This window comes from Palaemon carinicauda, chromosome 21 (genome assembly GCF_036898095.1).
Source record: "Palaemon carinicauda isolate YSFRI2023 chromosome 21, ASM3689809v2, whole genome shotgun sequence".
Classification (NCBI taxonomy): domain Eukaryota; kingdom Metazoa; phylum Arthropoda; class Malacostraca; order Decapoda; family Palaemonidae; genus Palaemon; species Palaemon carinicauda.
In genome coordinates this window covers 1,552,435-1,571,301 of record NC_090745.1, presented here as the reverse complement: position 1 = coordinate 1,571,301, position 18,867 = coordinate 1,552,435, and the positions used below count along the sequence as shown (strand labels likewise).

Here is an 18,867-nt window from a genome sequence, read left to right as displayed (position 1 = left end):
ATTTCAACTGCAAGAAGCTACTGGCAGTATGTCTGACCTGGAAAAGCTTCAGGTCTCTCCTTCAAGGCAAAGTGGTGGAGGTGAACTCGGACAACACACGGCTTTGACGTACATCTCCAAGCAAGGTGGGACCTACTCTCTGACATGGTACGAGATCGCAAGGGACCTCCTCACCTGGTCAAAAGGTCTAGACTTTTCACTAGTAACGAGGTTCATCCAAGGCTACTTGAATGTCATAGCAGATTGTCTCAGTCGGAAGGGACAAATAATTCCAACAGAATGGACCCTCCACAAGGATTTATGCAAGAGACTTTGGGCCACCTGGGGCCAGCCAACCATAGATCTCTTCGCAACCTCGATGACCAAGAGGCTCCCAATAGTTTGCTCACCTATCCCGGACCCAGCAGTAGTTCATATAGATGCCTTTCTACTAGATTGGTCACATCTAGATCTATATGCATTCCCTCCGTTCAAGATTGTCAACAAGGTACTGCAGAAGTTCACCTCTCACGAAGGGACAAGGTTGACGCTAGTTGCTTCCCTCTGGCCTGCGAGAGAATGACTCACCGAGGTACTTCGATGGCTAGTAGACGTTCCCAGAACACTTCCCCTAAGGGTGGACCTTCTACGTCAGCCACGCGTAAAGAAGGTACACCAAGGCCTCCACGCTCTTCGTCTGACTGCCTTCAGACTATCGAAAGACTCTCGAGAGCTAGAGGCTTTTCGAAGGAGGCAACCAGAGCGTTTGCTAGAGCAAGGAGAACATCCACCCTTAGAATCTACCAATCGAAGTGGGAAATCTTCCGAAACTGGTGCAAGTCAGTATCCGTATCCTCGACCAGTACCTCTGTAACTCAAATAGCTGACTTTCTCTTATATCTGAGGAAAGAACGATCTCTTTCAGCTCCCACTATCAAGGGTTACAGAAGCATGTTGGCATCAGTCTTCCGTCACAGAGGCTTAGATCTTTCCAACAATAAAGGTCTACAGGACCTCCTTAAGTCTTTTGAGACCACGAAGGAGCGTCGTTTGGTTACACCTGGTTGGAATTTAGACGTGGTACTAAGATTCCTTATGTCAGACAGGTTCGAACCGCTTCAATCAGCCTCCCTGAAAGATCTCACCTTTAAGACTCTTTTCCTGATATGCTTAACCACAGCTAAAAGAGTCAGTGAGATTCATGCCTTCAGCAAGAACATCGGATTCTCATCCGAAACGGCTACATGTTCTACAACTTGGTTTTCTAGCCAAACACGAGCTGCCTTCTCGGCCTTGACCAATATCGTTCGATATTCCAAACTTATCGTATGGTTGGAAATGAACTAGAAAGAGTATTATGTCCTGTAAGAGCTCTTAAGTTCTATTTAAAAACCTTTACGAGGCCCGTCTGAAGCTTTATGGTGTTCAGTTAAGAATCCATCTTTGCCTATGTCAGAGAATGCTTTATCCTATTTTATCAGATTGTTAATACGAGAAGCTCATTCCCATCTGAATGAGGAAGACCAAGCTTTGCTGAAGTTAAGGACACACGAAGTTAGAGCTGTCGCAACTTCCGTGGCCTTTAAACAAAATAGATCTCTGCAAGTATATTCGACGCAACCTATTGGAAAAGCAAATCAGTGTTCGCGTCTTTTATCTTAAGAATGTCCAGTCTCTTTACGAGAACTGCTACACTCTGGGACCATTCGTAGCAACGAGTGCAGTAGTGGTGAGGGCTCGACCACTACAATTCCCTAATTCCATAACCTTTTTTAATCTTTCTCTTGAAATGTTTTATTATTGTTTTTGGGTTGTCCGGAAGGCTAAGAAGCCTTTCGCATCCTACTTGATTTGGCGGGTGGTCAAAGTCATTTCTTGAGAAGCGCCTAGATTAGAGGTTTTGATGAGGACCTTTAGTATGGGTTGCAACCCTTCATACTTCAGCTCCTAGGAGTCGCTCAGCATCCTATGAGGATCGCGAGGCTCAGTAAGGAAGACGTACTTAATAAGGCAGAGTAATTGTTCAAGTCGACTTCCTTACCAGGTACTTATTTATTTTATGTTTGTTATTTTGAATAACTGCTAAAATGAAATACGGAATACTTAGCATATAATAATGTCAACATGTAATGCTGGTCTCTACCCATCCCCCTGGGTGTGAATCAGCTATATGATCATCGGGTAAGTTTAATATTGAAAAATGTTATTTTCATTAGTAAAATAAATTTTTGAATATACTTACCCGATGATCATAAATTAAAGGACCCACCCGTCCTCCCCAATAGAGACCCAGTGGACCGAGGAGAAAATTGGTTCTGTGTTGACATCGAGTACTTGAGTACCTACTTGACAGATGGCGCTGTTGATGTACACCCCCACCTGTATAGCGATCGCTGGCGTATTCCGCCCGTAGGTTTTTCTGTCGGGCAGCAGAGCTGACAGCTATATGATCATCGGGTAAGTATATTCAAAAATTTATTTTACTAATGAAAATAACATTTTCCCTAATACCTGAAATTTTCATTTGGATTTGTGAATTATTCTAGGAACAATGTATATACAAGAAAGATTTTTTTTTTATTGTAGCATTTGGGGTGACATCCCTCTCAAGGATTTCACCATGATTTGGTCGATCTTTTTGAAGATTCCACCCTTGAGTGTCCAAATGTCTTATTTTGTATGCTTATGATAACATATATGTAGATTTACACATAAAAGTATATTTTTGTGCTCGAATACAAAGTTTAATTTATATATTCATAAAGCAATGCAAAATCGGACAGTTTTCAAAGCTATGGTGAGGCAAAATTGGACAGGCAACTTTCTCACTTTTTTCTTGGCGAGGCAAAATTGGACAATCTTGGATTACGGACACAAAAATTTATGTAAGTCCATAATGTTTTGTGGTCGCTATCAATATAAAGATATTGATAGCGACCACAAATTGTCATAATTTGGAAATTGAGCGTTGCTGCTTAACGGAGATATAGACGTGTCCATAATTGCCTCGCTGTCCAAAATTGCCTCGCCTCTAAGATATTTTTTTTATTGATGGGATATATGAATTTCTAATTCTCTGATGATTATGAGACAAACTATTTTTATAGATGAGACCTCCCTCTTTTGAAAGCATGTTTGATTTTTGGTCATAAAATAATAATACAGATTTTGTACAAAGGTTTCTAAAAAGGTGTCCAAAATTGCCTCGCCTTACTATATGTTTCGCATGAAATGTCATTTGATAAGATTTTTATTTGTGTTCAATATGTCTTAAACAAATTTCATATTTCAATATATCCTTTGATGTATATAGAAATTAACTTATAGTTTTTAACAGTCTCCTTTATGTAGTGTATTTATTAATCATTGGATTATTTTACAATACAATCCTTTCTTATACAACTTTGGGTGGATACATTTTTGTATTGGTACACTACTTATAACATGCATGCTTGTTCTTATGATTTGTAAGACTAATTCAAAGTTTCTCATTATGTTCATGATGCTTTACAGTAGATCTTCATGTTATGATGATTGACATAAAAAAATCTTCTACATATCCAAATTGTAAAGCTATTAATAATTGTTAGATATCATGCTGTCCTAAAATGGAATTATCTGCAGTATATATACTTACCAAAATGTCTTTTGTGGTGTTCAGTCACAAATATCCACGAACTGCATTCACCATCAGGAGAGGCTGAGATTGTCTTGAAGAGAGCTACTTAAGATTTTTACCTTAGGTATGGAAGTTTCTATTGAAATTAGTAGTAAGAGCTCCTAGAAATTCATTTCTTCCTTGAATATCATTGTGTAAAATGATTGACAAGCTATTTTCTTGTATAGTTATCTTATTTAAAGCCTCAAACTTTTTTTTTCATCCCCTTCCTTGTAGCCATGTTAGAATAATTTGGTAGTTATTCCTTTCCTATATTTCATTAAATTTACTGCTTCAATGTTATTAGACAGGCTTTCTTCAGGAGTATTGTTTTAAAGTTTATTTTATCAACATGAATGTTATCTATGATTTTATATTCTTTCTTCCCACTACTGAATTGTTTACTTTTTTTATGCAGACTGATAATGCATCTCTTATTTGCATTTGGCAATTACCAGGCTGGATTATTGGTTGTTAATTACATTTTTTATCATATGGTTAGTTATCTGCTTACTTCTAATTTTAGTTACCTTCATCATTACATAGTTGTATTGCTTGCAGAGCTAACTAACTTCAAATGTTAGATTTTAGGTAATAGTCTTGTTTCATGGTGAAGTAATGCTGTTTATTTCTGCATGGGTACAAACTTCCGTGTCATTTAAATGGGTTACACTTACTTTTGTTTTCTATGACCAGACAATAATAAAAGAAAATGGTCCCTGTTGCACCGTGGTTGGTTACCATGGCAACCCCACTGCTAGGCGCCGCCACTACGTGTGGCTGCCGATAGAAGAGGTGTCCCCTCTTCGCTCAATGATGATGACTTACTGGATTTCCACCAATAGTGATTAGTTCTTTGTGTCTTTTCCTTGTTATTGTCACTAAGTGTGCTTATCATTATCTGTGCTTGGCTTGTGCTTCATCTCCTGTGCTTAACAGTGGCTAATACTGTGGCAAATTATATTCTGTGGAATCTCCATATGGGTTTTGTAGGGGGTGGCCGTCTTCCCAGTGGGAAAGATTTCTTTCTCGATGCAAGTAATGAGCTAAGAGAGATCATTCTCCTTCATCTTCTTCCAGTAATGGTAAGAAGCATAAGTCATGTTCTGCATTGAAAGATATTCCCCTTCCTGTTCCTTCGTATCTTGAGCCTTCTGAGCCTCCAGAAATGGAGGACTTCAGCCATAATATAACTTATTGATGGTCATAAATATCACCTGATATTGATTTTGTGCCTAGCGATCAATCCTCAACAAATTTTGGATATATGAATGACAAACCTGTTGCCTTACCACAACATACTCACACAAGTACCTGGCTTGATGTTTGTATTTATTGGAATTTTATATGTTTCTTCCGAACAACATAAACTTTATTTTTCATGTGAACCTTCTTTTCAGGCTCAAAAGGGTGCTGGAATCATTTCTCCCTTTTTACCTTGTGACACCCCCATCTGAAACAGATGATGTCACAGTTAGAGGTCTGCCTTAGAAAAATCCTTCTCCTCTCACAGGTTGAGTTCGGGAGGAGAACTCCGTGCCATTCCCTCGCAAACTGCTAGCGGTAGAAACTTGTATACTAGGAGTGAGCATGACTCCTCCCGTTCTTTTTCCATATCCTCTTCTCTCCATTCACTGAATGATTATAGAGAGAGGAAGGACATACGAAGAAACATTAAATTTTTTAATTATTTTATCAAGGTAGAACCACCAGTTATCTCGAAAGTGGAGGAATTCATGATCAAGATGTTATCATATTAATGACTCCAGAAAACCCCTCTGCGTGGGGGCACCAGCCCAACAATGCAGGCTCCCCTTGAGGTCCTCATATCTGGTTAGGAAGCATCCCTTTTCTTCAAGATCATGAGCCTAATCTGTCGGTTTGGCGGCCTAATGAACGCTCTCGTGTAAAAATCATTAATAAGCGGTATGTTATAGACACATTATTTTCTTAATCTGAAAGCCTGAAACTTAGGTTTGCCGTGGCACTCTCTAATCAGACTCGAGACACGCCAGACTTATTTAACACTCAAGACTCAGCCTCAGAGAACTTGCTTAAAACAAGCGTGTCTTCTAAGTTGCCTCCCTTGGCTCTTTCATGCTATGGGATATTTTATGTCCACTCTGGCTAAGCTGAAACCCAGTGTACCTATGTAAAGTTACCTAATCTCCCCTCCGTTTTCTGGGGGCCCGAAATATAGAATATAGAGGTATTCAAGGGTAGTATCACGCTTCCTGACAAAAAATTCGCGTGCTGAGAGGGTCCTGAAACAATTTGAAGATCTCTCGAGGTCAAGAACCAAGGCTCGGGAATTCTTACTTCATCAGATGGTCTCCCTTTGGGGTAACTACATTCTAAAAAAATGCACTAAACAGTTGTCTTTTAAGGCCACACTCTGTTTGAGGGACGCCAACCTGATGGACTCCCCCCCCCCTTATTTTTCTCTCCATCAGATGTGGCTGCTGCCTTAGAAAATCAGAGGAAGTCAGTCAGGCTCTTCTTATGAGGAGAACTGCGGGACCGACGATGCCCGCCCCTCACCTACCTCAAAGGAACTCGCATTTTTTTTTCTTTAGCAGATCAACCAGCAAAGACAACTTAGCCTAGGAGGTAAGACCCTCAGCTCACCTTTCGCCGAAGAGGACACTCCTTCGACTGTAGAGGTCATGGCCACAGAGGCTCCTGCTTTGGAGGGCATTTCTCACCCATTTACCAACAGTAAGGGGATGCCCACAAAGCCATCGGTGTAGGTGACAGCTCTTCCAGACTTATCCCTGGACCATGAAAGCACTGCATTCAAGATATCGACTCATTCATAGGCTGTGTGCCCCACTCGGACTATGACTGCACGATCATTGAAGGCTCTGTAAAGGACCTCCTCTTACTATAGGAGGTAGCCAAGACGTTGGCCAAAGGAGCCGTAGAGGAAGTCTTAGACAACTCCCCGCTTCTTCTGCAATCTATGCTTAATAGAAAAGCTGGTGGGTGGTTGGAGACACATCATAAATTTGCCCCACTTTAATCCATTTGTCTTACAAACAAGGTTAAAAAAACGGGGGACCTCTGCCATTATTATTCAGGCCATCAGGAAAACAACTTCTATCTGACTTTAGACCTAAAGGATGAGTACATTCAGGTTCCCATCCATCATGCCTCAAGGAAATACCCAAAGTTTCTCTTTCAAGACTGAATTTTCCACTTTAAGGTGCTAGGCTTCAGCCTGTCAACAGCACCTCAGGTCGTTACAAGGATATTTACCCTTGTCTCAGCCTTGGCTCATGCCATGGACACAAGGCTTCTGAGAGATCTGGACGACTAGCTTCTAGCATAGTCCGAACCCTGTTTATAAAACAGAATCTCCTCCTCGACTTCTGCAAGGCATTGGGGATTCAACTAAACCTAGAAAAGTTCAGTCTTGTCCTTTAACAGTCAATCAGATATCTAGGCATGGATGTCAACATGACCCAGGCCAGAGCATTTTCATCTGCCAGCAGGGTAGCAAGATTCAGAAATGTGGCAGAAACATTATGGGAAGAAATCACTTCCTGCACATTCCTGGTAAATCTCTTAGGACACCTCACCTCATTGGAAAAGTTAATGCCCTTCGGGGGAATAATGCATCTCACTCACGGCAGGGGACTCAAAAGAGCCAGTGGTCTCAAACATCTGATCACCCTGCAACCCTGCTGTTGGTGCCTCAGGAGGTAGTGACAAATCCCCAATGGCGATTGAGAAAGAAGAACCTGTTAGCAGAAACACCTCTTCAGGTCTCTATCTCCCAAAGTTCTTCTGCTCTCGGATACTTCACGCCGAGGATGGGACGTTCACCTAGGAAAGGAGAAGGAAGTTTTTTGAGGTAGTGGTCTCAGAAAAACAGGAAATTTTTCACATCAACTACTTTAAAACAATTATTGGAGCATATAAATCCTTATGGGAAGTGTCGCTTGGGACCCCCCGTTAGAGCACTTGATGTCCGTGGTCTAGCCGCAACCCTGGTGTTCTGCAAGAACCACTCAACCTCTCAGAGGCTGTCAAAGGTCTTTCAGTGGTGTTTACAAGTGATAACTACATGGTTGTGACCTACATCCTCAAACCTTCTAGGCTAACTAGCAGTGGAGATGCATCATCGGCACAAAACAACGATATGTCCCTCTGGGCAAGGTTTATCCTTGGGAGGGGCAATGTCATTGCTGACCATCTGAACCGACCAGGGCAACAGGTAGTTCCAAATGGTCCTCTGCTTCCCTTGTGGCAAAGGGTCTTTGACCTTGTGGGGCTCCACGTCACTAGATATGTTCACCACTCATCTGAACACCAAACTCTCCGTGTATTGTTTTCCAGACCCGGAACCAGTGGCAGCAATGGAAGATGACTTCCAGCACCCGTAGGACGGACTAGATTATTACACATTCCCACCACTCTGTCTGATTCGTCAGGTCCTGAACAGAGTCCGAACATCCCTAGAAGTCAGAATATCGCTAGTAGCCCAAAAGTGGCCAATTCAGAGTGGTATCCAGACCTGCTGAAACTTCTCACAGAAATCCCAAGAGAACTCCCAGAATGGCCAAATCTACTGCGTCAACTGCACGTAAGAAGATTCCAAGAGGCGTTCTCTGCCTTGCCTGTCTCTTTACAGTTAGAGATTATCCAGCAACTCCTCTGAAAGAGAGGCTTTGCAGAACCTATGGCACAAGTCCTCCACAGCAACATATCAACCCACGTGGAAAACATACTGTGGTTGATGTCGTAAGTGGAATATTATAACCCACGTGGAAAACATACTGTGGTTGATGTCGTAAGTGGAATATTATTCCACTCAAGGCCATTCCTGAGGAACGAGAAATCACTTTCAATCACTGCGTTGAAGGGCTACTACTCGATCTTTAGCCAAAAGTTTTCAAACAAACAGGAGTTGATATCTCGTATTTATGGGAACTTTCTTCTATCATGAGAGCTTATAAATCCTCAGGGGAAGGGTCAGCTGGGGCTTCCCCTCAAGTACATGATATTCGTGGTCTTGCTGTAACTCTAGTGTTCCGTAAAAACCACTCTGTAGCCCAAGTCCTCAAAGGTGGTGCATGGAAAAGACAAACCATTAAAACTTCGGAGTTTTGCTCTTTTGAGCACCGAGATGGTGATGCCTGCCAATCATTTGCGGTCTCCACCTCTCGCCATATCGTACATATCCTGGGATGTGACAAGGTTCTTAGGTCCTTGAAAAGACCCCCCTATGAACCCATGCATTGAGTTTTAGACAAGGATCTTAATATAGAGACTGCCTTTTTCCTTGCTGTAAATTCAGCCAAGAGAGTAAGTGAACTAAATGGTCTATCCTACTTAATGTCACAGTCCAAAGGGTGAACAGAACTATCCTTATCCTTTGTTCCAGAGTTTGTGATCGAAACTCAAAATCCAAATGTTAACAATGCCAGCTTTGACTATTTCACGATATCGTCTCTCAAAGAGGTAACTGATAACCCAGTTGATCTTTACTCAGTCCTGTACGAGTGGTCAGATAGTACTGTATCTAAAAAGGACAGCCTATCTTAGACCCAAAATCCATTCCAAGAAAAAGGTATTTGAAAAACTCAATTTCCTTGTGGCTAAGAGAAACAATTATATGAGTGCATATAAATCCTCAGGGGAAGCATTGCCAGGAACTCCCCCTATAGCAAATGATGTCCGTGGTCTTGCTGCAACACTGACATTCCACAAGAACCACTCGGTAGCCCAAGTTCTCAGCTCGTGTCTGAAAAAGACAGAACGTATCACTACCTGAAAAATGTCTCATAGATCTTTAAACATTTTCCTTTAAGCCTTATAGTTGCAACTCAACAATGAGTCTAGCTTAAGCTCTTACAGGACACCTAATTCTTTATCTGAGCATCAGTTATTTTCTGCATAATAAGGGTATGAAATGTGGATCGTCTGATTGTACTCATAAGACAGGTCTGAAATACTGGCGTGGTTCATACCCTTCTTCTTCGTCTGCATCTTTTCCCACTTCTATGTGGGGTCGATGTTTCTGCCCAGCTTTCTCCATCTAGCAGTAATTTTATTCTGATAATATTAACTGTCCATATTCGTTTTGGCTAATTTTTCATGGCCGTATGCCTTCCCTGCCGCCAACCCTCCCCATTTACCCCGGCTTAGGACTGGCACCAAGTTGAGGCTGGCTTGCCCCCCCTCCGTACCGCTCGAGCTGCTCACCACCTAAGTCATTGCTTGAATGCAGCCCCGAGGAGGTTCACACCCTAATGCAGGTAAGAATAACATATTCTCATTTATGAATTATTATATTTGATACACTGAATTTGTTTGATGCTTGATCTTCATATGGCTTTATCTCTGTCTTAGATAGGTAGGTAGTAGGTTGGCCAGGGCATCAGTCACCCATTGAGATACTACCGCTAGAGAGTTATTCGGTCCTTTGACTGACCAGACAGTACTGTACTGCATTAGATCCTTCTCTCTGGTTATGACTCATTTTCCTTTTGCCTACACATACACCAAATAGTCTGGCCTATCCTTTACATTCCCCTTTGTTGTCCTACACCTTAAAACACTGAGATTACCAAACAATTCTTCGTGGCCACTTTTCTCTTGGGGTAGAAGAGACTCATTAGCTATGATAAGTAGCTCCTCTAGGAGGACACTCCAAAATCAAACCATTGTTCTCTGGTCTTTGATAGTGCCATAGCCTCTGTACCATGGTCTTTCACTGTCTTAGGGTAGAGTTCTCTTGCTTAAGGTTACACCCGGGCACACTATTCTATCTTATTTCTCTTCCTCTTGTTTTGTTAAAGTTTTTATAGTTTATATAGGAAATATTTATTCTTATAATCTTACCGTTCTTAAAATATTTTATTTTAATTGTTAATTACTTTTCTTGTAGTTTCTTTATTTCCTTTCCTCACTGGTCTATTTTCCTTGTTGGAGCTTGTGGGCTTATAGCATTCTGCTTTTCCAACTAGGGTTGTAGCTTAGCAAGTAGTAATGATAATGACTCAGAAGTTTGTATCCGTGTGGGAATAAACTACAAATTTTCAAAACAATTTGTATTTTTCCTAGCTATACAAACCTGAGTCATTTAAGCAAAGGTCCCACCTCAACCACCCCCACAAGTCTTTGACTAGAATAGAGTGAAGCCTATTTGCAGCTGCACATGGCACCCAGCAGTGTGGTTGCTATGGTAACCAACTGTGGTGCAACAGAGCCCATTATCTTTTGTTATTGTCTGTCGTAGAAAACAGAACTTAGAAGTGTAACCCACTTAAATGACTCAGGTTTGTATAGCTGGGAAAGATACAAATTGTTTATCAAATTTGTAGTACAGTATTGACAGAGTTATGGAGTTGTCAGTAAAAAAGATTGCATGGAATGCCATTTTCTCCAAAGATAGCATGCTCTTAAATAATAACAACTCGTGCTTGATACTAACTGAACTAGTTATCAATTTGTAGAGATAACTAACCACTAATTTAGTATTTTTCATAGGTGAGTAGCTAGTGCAAATATTTGTATATTTATGTATTTATTGTGTATGATGGTGAATTTTTATGCTTATTTGATTAATCTTCCATTGGATTAATTTTCATTCAGTATTGAGTTCATATACTCATAGATATACTTCGGAAAGAGATCTGGTGCAAACTTGAAAGTAACTGAGATCATTATGGACTACTAATGAGAAGCAAAGTCTCGGTAGTTAATGGGAAAGCTGCATTACTACTTCTAGGTATTTCCACAAAATATATAAGACATATCTCTATGCGAAATAGAAGACTAATTTAAATTACTGTACTGTATATTTAAAGCCATAAAAGCAGATCTCACATCTTTATCTCCTTTGCTTCACTGTCCATCGCATTACTATAGACTCTTATTGACTTAGTTCTTCCTTTACCATGTTGAGTGGAACAATCATGTTGTTCTTAAGTCTCTGATTCTCCTTAGGTAAATCCTGAAAGCCCAAGGTGGACAGAGCAAGATGTCCTTTACATTACTGTAAATGGAATATGAGGAAGGAATGGCGATAGCTTCTTCCTATATAGGTCTTGGCTATGAAGTTTAATGCAAATGACATTGTCACTGATATAACTGAACCTCGCTCATGGCTAACATCCCTGACTCACGATCTGTAGGTCAGAAGTTTGAGCCCTGCTCACAGCTCGAAAAGATTTTGCTTGTGTTCACAACTTATGGATAAGGATAGTTTTGAGTGAGTCCACCCTGTTCCTAGCTTGGATGGAGAGGGCTTTGGTCACTGATCATATGCATATATGGTTGGTTTCTAGGCCATTGTACTATTTCTTGCCTCTATTTGTTATGAGTGGCTTTTAGACTTATGCTGAAGATGTAAAAGTCACTTCATCTGTGAAAGGCAGATGTATATAGTGAATCTCTTTGTAGCAAAGATAGGTGGCATTCTGAATTAGTATAAGAAAGGAGGAAATGTGAAATTAAATGTACTGTGGAGTTGACTGGGTCAACGCCTCTATCATTCATTACGCAAACTACCTATCGTTTATTCATTTCCTTTCCTCACTGGGCTATTTTTCCTTGTTGGAGCCCTTGGGCTTATAGCATCTTGCTTTTCCAACTAGGGTTGTAGCTTAGCAAGTAACAGCAATAATAATAATAAAAGATAGTCTTTACTTGACCTATTTAAGATATTTGTTTAAAGTTCTGCAGGACCTTGTCATGATTTGGTTCTTCCTTTGAAAAGACTCTCCACCTTTGGAACTTTGCTGGATAACCTACACAGGTGAAAACAAAAGGTATCCAGATTATTATGGAATCTATAGAATGGCTGTTGCTTTAGAAGCTTCACCAGTTTGAGAGACTCCTGGAACTATTTCCCTTCACTAGAGCAAGATCTGTAAACCATTGCTGTTGCAGCTAAAGGCGAGCTGTTGTGCACATTTAATATCCTTTTATATCTTGAAAAAGCTTTCTTTTAAAAAATTCAAAATTTATTTGGCAAATTAAGATAGATAACCAGAATTTTTATGTAAATACTGACTTCATTATTTTATCTAAAAATTTCAACCTCATATAAGTTTTTAGAAGAGAAAACGATAGAGATATGATAAACTAAGAACAAAAGTACATATACATTCTATGAATGTCCCCAAAGCCAACTCGACAGCGATGGTACCCATAAAAAACTAAAAATTTCCACTTCTTCCCTTCAAGAGGCCACACCTCCCACTTACCAAGGTGACATTTAGTGACTATGAATGGCAATGTTTTCCTCCTTTCAGCTGCTTCATCTAGGCATTTCCAAAACTTAATTAAGTTAACATTTGGTTTACGTCTTTATTAAGTTTTGTTTTACAGCTAGAGTAGGATTAAAATTTTATTTTATTTGCGTATGCTTTGCTAATTTCTGTAGCAGGCTCGAAATTTGAGATACTATGAGATTGAATACTACAGGAATGAACATTGAAATGGGAATAGGCTTTCATGATCAATACCTTGTTTAGCTATATATTGATGGTAATTGTAAAATAGAGGAGATTCCTATAAAGTTTGTTTGAACAAACTGCAGCATATTTTTTGAGTGTCTTTGAACTTGGTTCTTGAGGTTCGAGACATACTGTACTCTTAATTATTATTATTATTATTATTACAGGCTTGACTATAATCCTAGTTGGAAAAGCAAGATGCTATAAGCCCAAGGGCTCCAACGGAAAAATAGCCCAGTGAGGAAAGGAAACAAGGAAATAAACTACAAGAGAAGTAATAAACATCCAAATAAGATAACAACAGTAACAATATTAAATTAGATCTTTCATATAATTTATAAACTAAAAACTTAAAAAAACAAGAGAAAGAGAAATGAGACAGAACAGCGTGCCCAAGTATACCTTCAAGCAAGAGAACTCGAATCCACGACAGTGGAAGACCATTGTACAGAGGCTATGGCACTACCCAAGACTAGAGAACAATGGTTTGATTTTGCAGTGTCTTCCTAGAAGAGCTGCTTACCATAGCTAAAAAGTCTCTTCTACCCTTACCAAGAGGAAAGTAGCCACTGAACAATTACAGTGCAGTGGTTAACCCCGTGAGCAAAGAAGAGTTCTTTGGTAATCCTATTGTTGTCAGGTGTATGAGGACAGGAGAATGTGGAAAGAATAGGCCAGACTATTCAGTGTATGTGTAGGCAAAAACAAAATGTTAATGAATAAATATTGCTAGAATGTTGTGAAGTTCAAATGTTTATTTTGAACTTTTCATAAATTAGGAAACAGGTGGTGAATACGGAAGAACTTTACTGAGATTACTTATTTTGGTAAAGAATACAGTACAAATAGGTTACCTGAGGTAAATTCTGTTATGTATTTATCGTCAAGTTGCCGTATCTTAAACAATTTTGTAATGTTATAAATAATTTTTTCTAAATTGTTAACTATGAAAGTTCCTCATTCTTTTCCCATTTACTTTTGAAAACTATTCTCTCTTAAAGTGATCCATTTTGTGTCCTGGTTCAGAATAGTTCAGTCTCCTTAACATATTGCAAGTGCAAACAAAAGAGAAACCTTATCATGCACTGCTGTCCCGTTATTCTGCTATGTGAATAAAAGGGTCCCAGTGGGACAGGGGTGTGTCGAAGGACATCGAGGAGGTAGAGCACATCTTAACTTCGGCTGCAATAAAAGAGATGTTAGTGGAATATTTAGTCTTGATCTTTGGTATAACTTTACTTTAATTGCTTTAGATAGTAAGTTTAGAATTCACTAGTACTTGAGAATTTGAGCATTAGCATGAATTGCCTTCAAATTAAATGTAACTCAAAATTTGTTTTTTGCTTACAAATTCTTCTTGATTCACGTTAGACCTTTGGCAGATAGACATAAATTGAGTGGTGAATATAGGGTTAGATTTTTTATTTAATAACATTCATACAGGAATGAAAGATACTGTATTATCATTTAGGTTATTGTATAAGCAAAATGAATTAATCAAGATGAAAGTAAGAATAACAAAGGAATTTCAAAATGTGAAACTGAAGAAAGCCGAGGGAATTGTAATGATTTAAATTAAGTTCTACACTTGTGAGAAAAATGACTGCTGGTTGTTTTAGGGCTGAGGACCCGATGAAAGGAGACTAAAGTATCTGGTATTCCATTTTAATGCAACGAATGTCTAGTCAAGAATTAGTTTATGGAGCAAATTGGCTAAATATAAGTACATTAATCAGTTTAACTAATTATTGGAAAGGTTAACAGGGCCACTGTTTCAAGACTTAACTTGTATATAATTGATGTAAGACAATTTATTTTGTATATCTTTGTTTCAGATAATTTTAAAGCAGCTCAAAGAAAAACCAAAACGACGTCGCGTTGGTTTGACATGTACTGGACCGCCCCCAAGATCTCACTGCCCTGTTTTAGATGCAGATGGCAATCAAGTTGGAGAGGTTAGTAGCAATGTAGTACTTTATATATATTTTGTTTTTACTCATTACATTTTTCTGAAATAATTATATAATATAGTGTGTTTGGCAAAAAGTTCATTAATAAGATTCTGATGATTATAATTAATACAGTAGTGGTATTTGGAAAATTGACTTAAAATCATGAAGTCATTTCAAGTAGTAACCTTTGAATAGTACCAGTCTGTTGAAAAAAAAAATTAAGCCATATAGGCTAATTGGTCGATGCCATCAGTTTATTTTAGTAAGCAATTAGCTGATTTAAGCTGTGTGTTTTGTATCTGTACAACATGATGCTTTCATTGAGAGTCAACTTTGTGCATTCCAGAGGAGCAAGATTGCATGAGTTCCTAGATAATGCAGTATATGTCATGTATGTAAATCTCGGCCAAGAGATATGATTATATTTACTCCATCAGTATATGATTCTCGGTATGATTTTTAAGGACCTCACTGTATTATTGAGTATTATCTCAGTGAAGCTCTATAAGTCAATAGTTTATATTTCAGGTTATAAGCAACTTTTATTTTAGTGAAGCGCTGCTAGTAAATTGTTTGTATTCCAGGTAACGAGTGGCTGTCCAGCCCCATCTTTAGGAAAGAATGTGGCAATGGCTTATGTTCCTGCAAACTTAGCTAAAGCTGGAACCAATCTGACAGTCCAGGTTCGCAAGAAGAATATACCTGCAGTTGTCACCAAGATGCCTTTTGTCAAGTGTAACTATCATGTCATGAAGTAATTCAAAAGGGAAGAGTGAGATATATTTTGTTCTTTATTGTTGTTACTTATATAATTTAAGATGTATTGTTTTTTATTTTGAACATTAAATGCAAATGAATTGTGTTGGAAGTTCTATATTGAAATTATTCTTTATAATTTCCTTTTTTGGAAATACTTTCATATTAAGCAAAAGTAAGGAAAATAGCAGTGAATCACATCGGGTTCTCCTCTCATGTTAGTTGTGGGCGAGATGAATTTTTCTAAGTAAACTGTATGTCAATAGTGTGGTGGTTTCAACAGATTGAGCATCAACTAATTAATTTTTCAAGTACCATACAGTATTAGATGTTTAGTTATGGAATCCCTACCAAAAAACTTCATATCAAGTGATATATTTTAGATATTTTCTTAATATTTTATGTTAGTCATAACACCCAAGTATAATTATTACACGGCTTATTGATAAAGTCTTTTAAGGTTTTCAGTGATCAAATTATTCTGAAGGTTTTAATTCTTTAATTCTACCTTGTTTCGAGTATTGTTCTCTTGTCTGGTATTCAGCTGCTGATTCTCATCTTAATTTGTTGGACAGGAACTTACGGTCTATTAAATTTCTTATTCCTGATCTAGATATTAATCTCTGGCACAATCATTCAATTAGTTCATTATGGATGTTGCATAAGATTTTTTTTTATAATTCTGACCGTCCTTTACATTCAGATCTTCCCTGACAGTTCCATCCTGTTCATAATACTAGGCCTGCAGTTAATTCTATAGTCAGGCCTTCTCCCTCACGAGGCTTGATACTACATAGCACTCTAGAAGTTTTATTCTAGCTATGAACAAGTTGTAGAATGATCTTCCTTATTGGGTAGTTGAATCAGTAGGACTTCAAAGTCCAAACGATTTTATGTTGAACAAGCTGACATAAGTCTTTTTATAGTTTATATATGAAATATCAGTTCTAATGTTGTTAATGTTTTTAAAAGATTTCATTTTAGTTGTTCATTACTTCTCTTGTTTATTTATTTCCTTTCCTCACTGCCATTTTTCCCTGTTGGGCTTATAACATCTTGCTTTTCCAACTAGGGTTGTAGCTTAGCTAGTAATAATAATAATAATATTAATAACAAATTTTTTTCAGGGAGTTTGGCATGAAATCGTAAAAATATTAATTTGTTCCTACACAAATACAAATGATCAGCCTTTAATAGGAGTATACTTTCCTCAAAGCTATAAGTGGCATTTAAAATATTTAATGAATTGGTAGTAGTTGCTGGCCGGTGAAGGGCATACCCTCCCTACCCAACAGGCAACCGAGCATTCACCTTGATTTTGTTCAAAGCTTCTGTTATCCACAAAATCCTTTTAGTTATGTGGCAACTAATGTGGCCTTAGGACGACAACGACAGTGTTAACCTCAGGAAGTTGGCATTCTTTAAACATCACAAGTGCTATGCCGGAGGAAGGTTTTGCTTCCGATGATGCTGAGGGGAGGTCACCACCCCTCTTCTCAGCAGTGTCTTCCCAATCCCAGAAAGGCGCCAAGGGAATTTTGCTGAAGATTGATAAAAATTGTATATGCGTGTAGTCTGACTCGTCTCTCCCTGTGCGTGCATATGAGGGACAGTGCAGTACCAATAATGAAACTAGGAGAACTCAGTAGCTCCAACCAGAAAACCAGATTGTTTTCAGCACCCAAAAGAATAAAGAAGAGATCCAAGAACAATGTTTCTGGCTCTCCAATACTGTAAGCAAGGAGGAGGAGGTTCTATCTAGGACTCAAGTGCATAAATTGAAAAGATTAGATTAATTCTAGCTCTTAGAAGGAGCCCTTGAAAGCAAGAGTTTGCTAATGAGACACCATCTCTGACAACTACCTTCTGAATTATACCAACAGTCCTGGATACCGTTATCTTGGACCAGTGGTAGTTAGCTCAACAGATTGCATAGCGAACCTAGCTCCCTCACGGGTCAAGAAACATCTCGTCTAAGATAGCATTTGGGACTCAGTCTCGAATGAGAGGTAAGATTGATTGGCCTTTTTCTTCTTCTTTATCCCCTCCCTTGGGTTGCAGTAGTTGTGCCATTATGTACTTGAGCAGATACTTGATGCAGATAAGACGTATGATCGAGTAACTTTTCTTGAGCAGACAATTTGGTTAAAAAGGGGAGGCTCTAGATAGTGCCGACCAAAAACCAGATCTCTGGATGAAGTAAATCACTCCATGCCAGTAGGTCAAACAGGATCTTACCACCTGCATTGCCTAGATTTTTACGTGCCAGAGGAAGCCATCACTTCTCTCCCTTTTGACCCAGCAGTTACAAATCTGACTCCGGGTACGTTCGTTGAAAAACGGGTACAACTAATGATGTTTTCTGCCTCAGAGGCTACAAACATGGAAGCCACACTAATGGCTAGCCTTCAAGGTCAATGCTTTACTTTGCTTCCTCTAAGGATTTCTTGAATCCTGAGAACAAGAAAAAAATCACTAACCTGGTATTGTCAGGAGTGAAAGCAGTTACCTTCTTAGCTCACCAGTGGGCCAACGGGGCGCTAAAAAGGGATGCTGTAGCAGCAACGTTTTCCAGACATATAAGGTAACAATATGGAATATACCAAGCAACCAGTCAGTGACTCTTTCCTTTGGACTTAGTTGAATCCACAGTGGAAAAGTGCAGGAAGAACAGCCAGGAATCAGACTCCCTTTAAGAAGTCAAGCACTCAAATGCCAAGTCTAAATACCAGAGTGGTAAACCCTCTGAAATCAGTCATGAAAAAGGCTCGAATGACACCTAGGGTTTAGTTGTCTACCCCAGCACCATCATCCTCTAGGAGACCTAGGGATCCTGGCCCCTTTTGTCCCCAGTTTAGTCAACCTAGAAGGGAAATATTATTATTATTATTACTTGCTAAGCTACAACCTTAGTTGGAAAAGCAGGTTGCTATAAGCCCAGGGGCTCCAACAGGGAAAATAGCACGAGAGGGGTCAGAGGTCGATATAGAAGGCAATCCCCTCCTTCGACTAGTGGAGGGATGCCTGTCGTCGAGCCAACAGGCAGAGGCCT

At 39.1% G+C, this 18,867-nt stretch overlaps 1 protein-coding gene across 1 annotated transcript in view; it reads left to right on the top strand.

Annotated features, from left to right (window-relative positions):
- Positions 1 to 15,933, top strand: part of LOC137615142 (aminomethyltransferase, mitochondrial) — a 77,402-nt gene extending 61,469 nt beyond the window's left edge. Inside the window, exons 4-5 of the mRNA XM_068344775.1 lie at positions 14,943 to 15,062; positions 15,644 to 15,933. Coding sequence (XP_068200876.1) covers positions 14,943 to 15,062; positions 15,644 to 15,817 — 294 coding nt within the window. The 3' untranslated portion in view covers positions 15,818 to 15,933. The remainder of the gene's footprint in view (positions 1 to 14,942; positions 15,063 to 15,643) is intronic.
- Positions 15,934 to 18,867: the final 2,934 nt, after the last annotated feature.